Here is a 12236-nt window from a genome sequence, read left to right on the forward strand (position 1 = left end):
GCTGTGAACCTGGGCGAGCATGTACCTCAAGTCCCTGCTTCAGTTCCTTCGGGAGTACGCTCAGGATTGGAGTTACTGATCAGATGGTGGTTGAGTTGGTGAATTTTTTGTGGCTCCGTCCTCCTGGTTGCTGTCGCAGCTGTACCATCTTACATTCCTACTAGCTGAGCACGAAGGTTCCAGTTCCCCACGGCCTCACCAATACTTATTTTAGTTTTTATAATTTTTTTTTTTTTTTTTTTTTGGCACCAGGGATTGAATCCAGGCGCGGTTCAACCGCTGGCCCACATCCCCAGCCCTTTTTGTCTTTTAATTAGAGCCAGGTTCTTGCTGAGTTGCTTAGGGCCTCACTAAGTTGCTGACGCTGGCTGTGAACTCCAATCCTCCTGTCCCAGCCTCCGGAGCCACTGGGATTACAGGCATGTGCAGGCTGTTTTTATAATACTAGTGGCGTGAAGTGGCATCTCACTGTGGCTTTGATTTTCATACCCCTAATGCTTAGCAATGTTAAATGTCTTTTCCTGTGCTTTCTGGTCAGTTGTGTATTATCTTTGGAGAAAATGTCTGTCCTGGTTCTTTGCTTATGTTTTCATCAGGTTGTGGAGTTGTGGGAGTTCTCTGGATATTAGTCCTTGAAGATACATGATCTCCACATTTTCCTCCTGTTGCCTTTTCACTCCATTTAATAGTCTCCTTCATTATGCAAATATTTTTATTATTTTTATTAATAAATTTTTTTGGTACAGGGATTGAACCCAGGGATGCTTAACCACTGAACCACATCCCCAGCCCTTTTTATTTTTTCTTTCGAGATGGGATCTCGCTAAGTTGCTCAGGGCCTTGCTAAGTTGCTGAAACTGACCTCGAACTTGTCATCCTCCTGCCTCAGCCTCCCAAGTCCCTGGGATTATATGCATGCATCACTATGCCTGGCAGAGGTTTTAATTTTATGAATAACAACTCAGGTGTCTTTTCTTTTACTGCTTGTATTATTTCTAGGATCATATCTAAGAAATCATTGTGCAATTTCAGAGTCATGAAGTTTCTTCTAAGAGTTTTGCAGTTTGATCTGTTATATTTAGTTAATCTGCCTTGAGTTCACTTTAGCATAAGGTCGAACTCTTCTGCCTGTGGACACGTGGGCTTCCGGCACCACTTGTTGAAAAGACTGTCCTTTTCCCATTTTTGGCACCTTGTCAAAAATCACTTGGACGTCTGCTCGGGGTTTATTCCTGAGCTCTTTGTTCCTTCCCATCATCTGTACATGTGATTGCCGAGACCACTCTGCTCCGATACCACAGCTTTACATTTTGAAATCAGGAAGTGTGCGACTCTCACCTTGGTTGTTCTTTTTTCAAGATGGTCGTGTCAATTTGGTGCCCCTTGAGATTCTATGTGAATTTTAGGATGAACTTATTATAATTTGTTTAGAGATGCCATTGGAATTCCAAGTCAATTGCATTGGCTCTCTAGATGACCCGGGTACTATTGAAATCTTCACAGTGTGAAGTATTCCAGGATGTCCTTCCATTTACCGGTGTCTTCTTTAATCTCTGCTTTTTAAAAAAATCTCCTCAGGCCTGGGGATCGAACTCAGGGCCTCGCACATGCCAGGCAAGTGCTCCACCCCAGCCCCAGCTCCTCTTGTAAGCTTAGGAAAATTCTGTAGATTTCAGGGTTTGCATTTTCACCTCCTTGGTTAAGTTCATTCCTGGCTATTTTGTTCTCTTGGATGCTATCGCAGACAAAATTATTCTCTTCTTTCCCTTTTTGAATTGTTGTCATAGAAACACAACTGATTTGGGGGGTCCTCTGGGCTGGCATTCCAAGCCTGGCAGTCATTGCCTGTAGTGACTGGCAGCTCCGGCCTTTGGGCAGTGAGATCCCCCCACACTTCCCACCCCAAGCCCCTCCTGTCTCACACTGTACCAGCCTCACCCACAGGCCCTGCTCCACCCAACCCCATGAGGACCCAGCATTCATCCTGCATGTATTTACTGAGCACCTACTATGTGCCAGGTTTGGAACATTTAGCACTGAGCACCACAGATAAAAATCTCTGGCTTCACAGACTTCATTCTAGTACAGCTTGAGCATCCAGAGCCAAATAATCCAAAATGCTCCAAAACCCAAAACATGAAGTGTCAACACAATACCACAAGTCTGATGACTCAGTGTACACAAACTTTATTTCACACGCAAAATTATTAAAAATATTGTATGATGTTACCCTGCAGGCTATGTATAAGTTGGGTGTGAAACGTACATGAATCTTGTGCTTTGACTTGGAATCCCATCCCCAAGATGTTTTATTACATGTATGCAAATATCCCAAAGTCTGAAATTTAAAAAAAAATTGTGGCCCTAAGCATTTGAGATAAATTATAGTCAATCTGTAATGAGCGCTGGGTCCTGTTGTAAGTGATTCACGTATATTATCTCATTTAATGTCCAAGACGACCGTGGCGAGGTAGCCCAATCATAAAGATAAGGAAAATAAAGGAACAGAGAAGTCGAGATACTCCTCCAAAGTCACCCGAGGTCACCTGTGTGTGAGAGGGGGTCTGGATTAGGACCTGGACAGTCTGACTTGAGAATCCATTCCTACTCCTCAGCCACCAAAGGACTGAAGTGTGGATACTTGGCAGCTGAGGGAATGGGACCGGAGAGCCTGGCCAGCGGTCACGTAGTCAGGACCAGCCTCTGACGAGGAGTAGAGTGTTGGGGCAGGATGGGGAGCTACTGAAAAGGGGTGCTCCCGAGGGGCTCTGGGTTCTTTGCTTGAGGCCATCCCAGCTCTGCTACCCAGCAGACAGCAGGTGACCACGCTGCCCAGATGAGGCAGGGCAGGTGGCAGGGGGTAATGAGCAGGCTGCCCACCTCCGGGCTGACAGCTCAGAAAACAGACCAGAGCACCCTCCCCGCTTCTGCTGAGCCAATTCTGCCATGACGTGTGAGTGCAGGTTTCTGTCAGGTCAGCAGAAGGCCCTAGCTCCCCAGGCCCTTGGCAGTTTCTCTAGCTGAGAAGGAACCAGGAAGCGGGTGTCACCTGCCAGGCTGGCCCCTCCTGAACTCTGGCTTGACTTCTGGCTGGCCTGGGACCATTTGTGCGACCTGCTCAGGAGGCTGTACTCCCTGGTGACTTGGCCTTTGGCTCAGGAGTGGGCACGTTGTCCCTTGCTGTTACTGCAAGTATTTATTGAGCAGCTACTGTGTTCTGGCCCTATGGTGGGTGTGGCCCTTCCCTCTTAGGCTCACCTACACAAGTGGCCATTGCTGGATCCCCACTCTCCACTCTTACTGCTCCCAGCCCTCTCTCCTGTCTGGTCCTCTGGGTGCTCTGCTTGCTTCTGACTTCTTGGTCATTTTCCCTAACCCTATGAGACTTGCCTGCTGTGCCTTCAAGTCCAGGAGAAGACTGGCATTGCTCTCAGCCCTCCTAAAGCCACCCCTCCATGTGGAGGGTGAGGGTCCCTTTCTGGAGCTGGTGTTCTTACTTCCGGGTCCCTGATGGAGCTGGCCTGGAGGGGTTATGGGGTGACCTCGTCGCTCCAGTCTGAACAGTCTGTGGTCACCTTGGCCAGGCTGCCCGAAGGGGTCAGTCCACTTGTTCTGCTGCATGCTACCTAGGACAAGCCAGATGACTTAGTGTCTGACATCTCTGACCAAACAAACCCTCCCTCCCTCCCACGGGCAAGCCTGTCCTCTCAAGCCCCGCCTTCTGGATGCTCCTGGCTGGTTCCAGAGCCAGGAGCTCCCAGGTTCCCATTGTGATGCCAGAAGGGAACAGCAAGCTGACTGTGATGGGCAGGGTACACCTGTAACCCGGCCAACCAGCAAAGGCCTCTTTGGCTGCCCAGGAGTGCTGGAGCGCAGGCGCTGGAGATGGTTGAGGTTAGAGCACACCCAGCCCCGGGCAGGGAGAGGCTGGGGAAGGTGCCGGGACCTTCACAAAAGCTACAAGTAGAGCCGCTCAGTCCAGGCTGAGGGCAGTGCAGAGAGCAGGTGTCCCTCGAGACGGAAGTGATGCTCAGTCATGAAAAGCCCAGGGCCCGTCGGCTCGGCTTCAGCCCGGAGGCTGCGCGCCTTTCCGTATTATATACACACTCCCCAGCCTGGAGTCTTCCTTTGACTTTACGCGTTGACGAACTGTGATGGGGCAGACCTGGGGTGTCGGGGAGGGTGAGGGGCGTTGGGAGAGGGGCCGAGAAAAGCCCCTTGCCCAGCGTGTGCCAAGCCCTGGCCTCCATCCCCAGCTGTGCAGAAAACAAGAGGACACCAAGCCTTTGGTCAGAGATGTCAGCAGACCCCAGGTCCTCTGGGGGCTTGTCTGGACAGCAGGGTGGGAGGCAGCTGGGAGGGGTGCTCGCGACTCTCCAGGCTCACACAAACTCGTGGACAGCATCGCAGCTGCTGGGCAACAGTCTGCGCGCTGGAGATGCGCACGCTGTGGTTCACCAGAGCTGCCCTGGGGCCACCTTCAGGTTGTCCCCAGTTTTGTGACTTAAGATAGAAAAGCTGCCTCATATGACCTGCCCCTCGATCTCCTTGGGGGCAGAGCCCCAGAGCCCCTCCTTGTTCCAGGCTTCAGCCACAGAAAGCGGGCACTGGGGGCAGGCAGAGGTGGCTCCAGCTTTGCCTCCCTGCTTGGTCCATGACCCTGTGCATTGCTAGGTAGGACCATGCTGGAGGTGGTGACAGCGGTGACAGATTCGGTCCTCAGGTCACCAGCATGGCCCCCGGGAAGCCTCGAGCAGGCTGGCCCCAGCGCCTAGTGGGGTCTTGTGTCGTAGAACGCCTCTGCCCACCCGGGGCAAGAAGCGCTTCTTTGGAGGTGGGGGCAGAGCTCATGGCCCACTTCCTCAGAGAGCCACCTGGAGGAGCAGAGGCCCAACTGTTCCAGCCCCAGGAGACAGTGACCTCCAAGGTCAAGGGCTGCCCATGGGCGTGGTGATCAACATCTCAGCAATATAAAGTGGGTGATTCGGCACACACCCCCATATCCAAATGTCGGCCTCCCTTGAAAGAAAAGGGGTTTGTGTTCCCCCGGACGAGGCCCATGGGGAGCCCACGTGGCTGTCTCCTTGGGTGGCTCTTGGGCGTCTGGTCCCACACATCCCCTCACCCACCTCACAGGGCTGGCTCCCGCAGGTGATGGATGTGGTCACCTGTCATGTAGGAATCAGCACCCGGTGCTTATATAAACCTCCTGAACCACCAGAGTAAGTCTGACCATCACTGAGCCTTTTCCCGGGTGAGACGTGGTCATTACTGAATGTTCTGGAAGAGAACCCAGACATGCTCTGGTGAATGCTGGTGCCAAGGTCTTTTCTGCCTGTTGTTTCCTGGGAAGAGGCTCCTGGGTGGACTGATGCAGGCCCAGGGGCTGGGGCTTCTGAGGGGTGGGTCAGCTGAGGACAGCTCCAAGGAAGAGTGACTGTCCCAGGGTTGTGCTCTGGGGTCTGCCCCCGGTGCCTCCAGCCACCATTGGGTACCATTGCTTGTGACGGGGCAGACTCCCCCTTTTCCCTCACAGCTTTGGTCAGCCACAGCTCTCCTGCAAAGCCGATGGGCAGTGGGGGTGGGCAGACCTGGTTCCACAGGCCAACTTGCCAGAAACCACTCAAAGTTGAAAATTCTGGGTGCTAGGCAAGGATGAATCGATGGTTTACAGGGCCTGGAGTTGATATGATTTGGGGGGCCCTTTTAAAATTACAGATAATGAATACAGAGGTCTATGCAATAAAGGGTCCTGAGTCCATCCAAGAGCTGCCCCTGGGGTGGGCCCAGGCCAGCGAGTGATACCTCAGCCACATTTTTTTTTTTTTTTTTTTTGGTACCAGAGATTGAACCCAGGGGTGCTTAATCACTGAGCCACATCCACAGCCCTTGTATTTTTTTAGAGACAGGGTCTCGCTGAGTTGCTTAGTGCCTCTCTAAGTTGCTGAGACGGGTCTCGAACTTGGGATCCTCCTCCCCGGCTCCTGAGTTGCTGGGATTACAGTGGCTCCTCAGCTGCACTTCTGTGCAGACTTCTCTGAGGAGCCGGGCTGGCCTGACCCTGCGGTGAGGGAGGGTGCCGAAGGCTGCCAGGAGCAGGCCAGCTCCCGGTTACTTGGAATCTCAGGCCTAAGGCTGTGGCTTGGAGGCTGGGAGAAGCCTTGTCAGTCCTTGAACTGGTGCCGAGGGAGAGGACTGGTTGTTGCCTGGAGGTGGGACCAAGGCTCACCATGCCCCTGGCCTTGTGCCCTCAGGTGGAAAATCTGAAGGAGAAGCTCATCAGCCAGGCCCAGGAAGTGAGCCGACTGCGGTCTGAGCTGGTGAGACTCCCGGCCACCCCGAGCAGGGGTGGACTGTTCTGCGCACACCCACCCTTCCCCCAGGGGTGGGGCCCCATCTCCAGACCCTCATGCCCCACCCAGCCATCCCCCCACCCTGTCTCAGAGACTACTGCCACAGCTGGTGGCAGTTGTGTGGCTCCTGAGCAGAGGGGGCTGATTCTCCTTACGTAAAACCGGAGTGTGAACTCTGCGCATAAATGTGACTTCTTGTTACTTTCACACTCGGGAAAATAGACAGGGGGAGGGCAGCAGGGGGGCGCTCCCGCTCCCCCGCCAGCTGGCTGTCTCCATGTCTCTGGGCTCCTGTCTCCTCCTCCTCCCTGGCTCGCCTTCCTCTTTCTCCTTCCCTCCTTCTCTCTCCACCTCCCCATCTCTCTCCCGGCCCTTGCATGCCCTCCGCCTGCCCTTCTTGCCATCCCACCTGTCCTTGCCACATGCCCCCGCTGGGCCCTGGCTCTCCACAGGGAGGCACTGACCTGGAGAAGCACCGGGACCGGCTGATGGTGGAGAATGAGCGGCTGAGGCAGGAGCTGCGGCACTGCGAGACGGAGCTGCAGGAGCTGCGGGCCCAGCCGGCGGGCCCCTGCCCAGGCTGCGAGCACAGCCAGGTGAGCGACTGGGGCCGCCCCACCCCGGGGCTGGGCCTCCGCTGCCCACCGCGATCCCAGCCGCTCAGTGCCTCCCGCCTCTCTGTCCCCTGCTGACCCCCTGCAGGAGAGCACCCAGCTCCGGGACAAGTTATCCCAGCTGCAGCTGGAGGTGGCCGAGAACAAAGGCATGCTGTCAGAGCTGAACTTGGAGGTGCAGCAGAAGACCGACCGGCTGGCTGAGGTGGAGCTGAGGCTCAAGGACTGCCTGGCCGAGAAGGCGCAGGAGGAGGAGCGGCTCAGCCGGCGCCTGCGTGACAGTCACGAGACGATTGCCAGCCTGCGGGCCCAGTCCCCGCCTGTCAAGGTGAGCCACCTGCGGGCAACCACGAGCAGTGCCCTGTACAAGCCTCCAGAACAGAGCTGGCACGCAGGAGCGGCTGGTCCTGGTAAATAGATGTGAGTGGCCAGAGGGATCCTTCCGCTCTGCGTCCTCTTGGTCCTCCCCTCTGCGAATCCAGGCCAGCCCCGTTAGGTATCCAGCATGTCAGAGGTGCCCACTGCATGCCAGGCCCAGATGCAGGGCAGTGTCTAGATTCTGCACCCTCCCCAGTACCCTGTGCCGGGTGGGCTGCAGCCAGGTTCACCGTGCAGGCTTTGTTGAGATGAGAAGGTTCCAGGAAGCCAGATTTGCAGCAATCCACAAAGCTGGGACCTGACAGCCCTTGTCATTTTTTGCGGGGAGGCTTGGAGGGTGCTTAACCACTGAGTCGCATCCACAGGGATATCCCGAGGCTCCCGGCGTGGCCGGCTGTGTCTCAGGTCCCCGCTCGCCTCCACGCAGCGTCCGTCCTCCCCTCCCCTTGCAGTATGTCATCAAGACAGTGGAGGTGGAGTCCTCCAAGACCAAGCAGGCCCTCAGCGAGTCCCAGGCCCGGAACCAGCACCTGCAGGAGCAGGTGGCCATGCAGCGGCAGGTGCTGAAAGAGATGGAGCAGCAGCTGCAGAGCTCACACCAGCTGACCGTGCAGCTCCGGGCGCAGGTGTGCAGGCTGCGGGGGCACAGGCTGGGCCAGGGAGCAGGCCTTCGGTATAGTGGAGTGGTTAAGTATTTGAGGACCCCACAGACCAGGGGTCCAGGCCCTCCTTTCCCTGACGGCCAAGTGGCCAACGGCAAGTTTTATCTGTTTCCTCGTCTGCAACATGATCTGGTCATAGAACCTCCTTCACGGTGGGGACTCAGCATCATGATCACTGCAGGTCTTTACCGGGGCCCAGCCCAGCACCTGTTCTGTGCGTGGACCAGGGTGGCGCAGGGGCTGATGTGGGGAGGTGCTGCGTGGAGTTCTGTGTAGGGGAGAGAGGTGGCCATGCTGCCCCTCCACGCTGCGGGTGAGGGTTCACTGCTTGGGGCGGGACTTCTTTCCCGGCACCTGCCTCCCTCCCACGGGACCGCTGAGCCTTCTTGGCCTGGTTGCCAGATTGCCATGTATGAGTCGGAGCTGGAGCGGGCACACGGGCAGATGCTGGAGGAGATGCAGTCCCTGGAGGAGGATAAGAACCGGGCCATCGAGGAGGCCTTTGCCAGAGCCCAGGTGGAGATGAAGGCCGTGCATGAGAACCTGGCAGGTGAGCCTGCTCTCAGGGCCCCGTTCACCCTGCCTCGGCCTCATACTGTCACCCTCACACCTCTCCTGTCCCCATAGGTGTCCGGACCAACCTGCTGACGCTACAGCCAGCACTGAGGACCCTCACCAACGACTACAACGGGCTTAAGCGGCAGGTGCGCGGCTTCCCCCTGCTACTGCAGGAGGCCCTCAGGAGCGTCAAGGCTGAGGTGAGCGAGGCCCTGGAAGCCTGGCAGACCGCGTCCACCCAGGGCTCCTTCCAAAGTTCAGAGCCCCCTCCAGCCCTCCAGCCCCCACCCCACTACTTGTCTTAGTGATTCTTTAAACCACACGTTACATAGATCTCGGAAGTGCTGCGAATGTTCTTTCATCTGCTATGTTTAATTTTGTTTGTGGGGGGCTGGGGACTGAACCCAGGGCTCTGCACACGCGAGGCAAGCGCTTTGCCATGGCCCAGCCCCTGATGCGGTTTTCTACTCCGTGCTGTGCAGTATGGGAGAGCAGGAGTCCTAAGTGCCACCTGCATGCTGGGCCTTTTTGTTTGTTTGTTTGTTTTTCTTATTTTCTGTGTTACTGAGGCTTGAACCCAGTGCCTCACACGTGCTGGGCAAGCACTCTACCACTGATCCACGACCTGAGCCCTGTGCTGGGCCTTTTATGGCCTTTGGCTTCTTGAGTTTGTATGACAGCTCTTTCCAGAGCCCATACATAGAAAGTAGTTCTCCTTTAAAAAAAATCCGTAACACATGGATGTGAAAACCACGCCCTGCAGAGGGGCATGGAAAGGAAGGGGCTCCTGGCCACTGCGTTCCCTCGCCCAGGGCCACTTGTCCCCGTTTTCCCCAGATGTTCTGAGCATCATGAGCAGGCACGTGGACAGCGTTTGTCCTTCCCTTTACCCAACGGGGGCCATACTGAACTTGTGGTCTGCATCCTGCTTCTTCCCCTGTGGAAGGTGCCGTGGAGATCTTTAGCTATGGGCTCCTACAGATTTCTGAGTCTGATGCATTATACCCACTGTACAGATGAGGAAAGTGAGACTCAGAGGCCTCGGGCCAGGTGCCTCAGGCCCCCGCTGTGAGGGCAGAGCTGGATCCAAGTCTAGCTGTCATACGTTGTGCCAGGGCTGTGGCACCAGGGCGACTCCCTGCTCTTCGCGTGTTCTTAGGGTGACCTTGAGCTGTCGGCTCAGCCTGGGGTCCAGTTTCTTCATCTGTAAAATGGGGTGCTGGCAGCTCCTCCCGGGGTGGTGGGGAGATGGGACCTACGTCCAGTGCGCAGTCCAGGGCAGCATGGGCATCCTGCCGGGTGGGCTGCTGGTCGAGCGAGGCCTACGGGGCCAGCCCTGCCAACCATGCCGTCCCCCCAGATCGGCCAGGCCATCGAGGAGGTCAACAGCAACAACCAGGAGCTGCTGCGCAAGTACCGCCGCGAGCTGCAGCTGCGCAAGAAGTGCCACAACGAGCTGGTGCGGCTGAAAGGTGACGCCTGGGGACCTGGGATGGGCTGCCGGTGCCCCGACTGGCTCAGCAGTCACCCTTGAGCTGCACCCCGTCCTGGAGGAGCCACTGGCATCTTTGTAGACCAGGAAAGGAGGCGCAGGGAAGCCGGGGCACTACCACTGCTCTCCCTGGCTCCGCTCTGAGGCGCCAGGGCCAGGCCAGGTTATGTGCCAGGCCCTGGTGGCCCAGGAGAGGATGGGGCACTGCAGCGCTGGGACTGGGCGGCCCTGACCTGGGGCCTGGTCACACTGAAGACATCACCCTTCCCTGCACTGAGCTCCAGGGAGCACCTGCTGCGGGCCCCCCCGACACTGTGCCTGCACCCCCATGCTCACTGTAGCTGGGAGAAGGGACAGTGATCAGTGGTCACGCAGAAAACCCTAACTCTGCCCATGACCAGGTGCAGGGCCCACAGGGTGCTGGGCGTGCCCAAGGTGGTGGGGCCAGAGCTGATCTGGCCTGTGAATTGGAGAGGGAGGCCAGCAGGGCAGTGCTGGCTGTAGGGGGCACTTCATCTCCGTCACAGGAGCACAGAGAGCCCACAAAGGGGCAAGAGGGTAGCACGAGCTGTCCCACCGTCTGTGCCTGTTAGATAGTAGTGCCCATTGTCCACCGTCTCTCTCTGGTCCTGTTTGCCCATCTGGTGCCCAAGCCCTGTCCTGGTTTTCATGGTGTCCCTTTAGATTGACAGATCAAGTTCCAGGCTCACAGGGCCCAAGCTCCTCATGGTGTAGATGAGGAAGCAGAATCCAGAGAGAGTCTTGCCAAGACCGGGTGCAGTGCCTGAGCCCCACAGCTGACCTTTGCTCCCTGTCTTCAAGGCAAGACTCCCATCCTCAAGTGGTCTGCTCAGAAGAAAATGTACTAAATGCATTCATGAGAGACTGATAACGGCTTTGTGGGCCACCCTGTCCTGGGGGGCTGTGACCTCCTGGGGCCCTAGTCTGCCTGGAATACCAGCGTGTACAGCAGAGTGGAGGCGGTCTGGTCCTAACTCTGCTTGGGCCCATTTCTCCATCCCCAACGCTCCAGGAAACATCCGGGTCATTGCTCGTGTCCGGCCAGTCACGAAGGAGGACGGAGAAGGACCCGAGGCGACCAATGCTGTGACCTTCGACCCCGATGACGACTCCATCATCCACTTGCTGCACAAGGGCAAGCCTGTGTCCTTCGAGCTGGACAAAGTCTTCTCCCCGTGGGCCTCCCAGCAGGATGTGAGTGTGACCCTGGGGGATAGCCTATGCAGGGAAAAGGGGGACAGAACTAGACAGGAGAGTGGGGTGGGATTGAGAAGTGTGGCCCCAGGGTCCTCTCGCTTTCCCCCTGGGAGGAAAGAGCAGAACCCTCAGAGGACTGGGGGCAGCTTAATGGCAGGGTGCTTACCAAGTGGGGCTGGGCCCTGGGTTCAAGGCCCACCTCACAAAAAGGTGGGGGGAACCAAGCAGAGCCTTCTCGCCCATTCCTGCGGCCCCCATCGCCGGCCCAGGGACCTCAGGCAGGGGTCTGCTCCACAGCAGCCCGCGGGGCAGCTCGGACTCTAGCACCCAGCGCCTGGTCCTGGGCAGAGTGAGAGCTCGTGTTTCAGCTTCGTTCTTCTGCCACCTCCACCAGCCAGCCTGCCAGGCCTGCCTGCCCTGTGCCCTTCTGCCCCCACAGCTGGCCCTACCTTTGCTCCATCCTCCGTCCACTGGCAGGAAGGCCCAGGTAGAGGGGGTGCCAGGCCCCTGCTGCCTCTGCCTTCGCCCTGCAAAGCCCTTCTGGAGCGCGAGAAGCCAGGGGAGGGCCCCTGCTGGCCTCTGCGGGCAGTGCGTGCCCACCGATGTCCTGTGCAGTGACTCACTAGTCAGGAGTCCTCAACAGGGAGCTGGCTGTGGCAGTGCTGTCACTGTGGAGGGGCCGTGGGCAGGGGAGGTAGCTGGCCTGGGGACCCTGGCCCCAGAGGGCTGGAAGCCTTCACTCCCACCCCGTCCCTCCAGGTGTTCCAGGAGGTGCAGGCCCTGATCACCTCCTGCATCGACGGCTTCAACGTCTGCATCTTCGCCTACGGCCAGACGGGCGCCGGCAAGACCTACACCATGGAGGTGGGTGAGCCCCTGCTGCTGCCGGCCTCGTCACCTCCGGGGCTGGGCCCAGTCCTGCCGCACCTCCTTTGGTCCTCGCCCCACCTGGGAGCAGGCT

At 57.2% G+C, this 12236-nt stretch overlaps 1 protein-coding gene across 5 annotated transcripts in view; it reads left to right on the forward strand.

The window, feature by feature from the left end:
- KIFC3 (kinesin family member C3) overlaps positions 1–12236 on the forward strand; it is a 64316-nt gene that overhangs the window by 46876 nt on the left and 5204 nt on the right. For all 5 annotated transcript variants that reach the window (XM_079117869.1, XM_079117871.1, XM_079117870.1 and 2 more), the window contains 9 exons: positions 6255–6320; positions 6806–6949; positions 7056–7295; positions 7798–7971; positions 8410–8557; positions 8635–8765; positions 9926–10037; positions 11091–11272; positions 12035–12139. In XM_079117869.1, coding sequence (XP_078973995.1) covers positions 6255–6320; positions 6806–6949; positions 7056–7295; positions 7798–7971; positions 8410–8557; positions 8635–8765; positions 9926–10037; positions 11091–11272; positions 12035–12139 — 1302 coding nt within the window. The remainder of the gene's footprint in view (positions 1–6254; positions 6321–6805; positions 6950–7055; positions 7296–7797; positions 7972–8409; positions 8558–8634; positions 8766–9925; positions 10038–11090; positions 11273–12034; positions 12140–12236) is intronic.

This window comes from Sciurus vulgaris (genome assembly GCF_902686455.1).
Source record: "Sciurus vulgaris genome assembly, chromosome: 17".
NCBI lineage: Eukaryota > Metazoa > Chordata > Mammalia > Rodentia > Sciuridae > Sciurus > Sciurus vulgaris.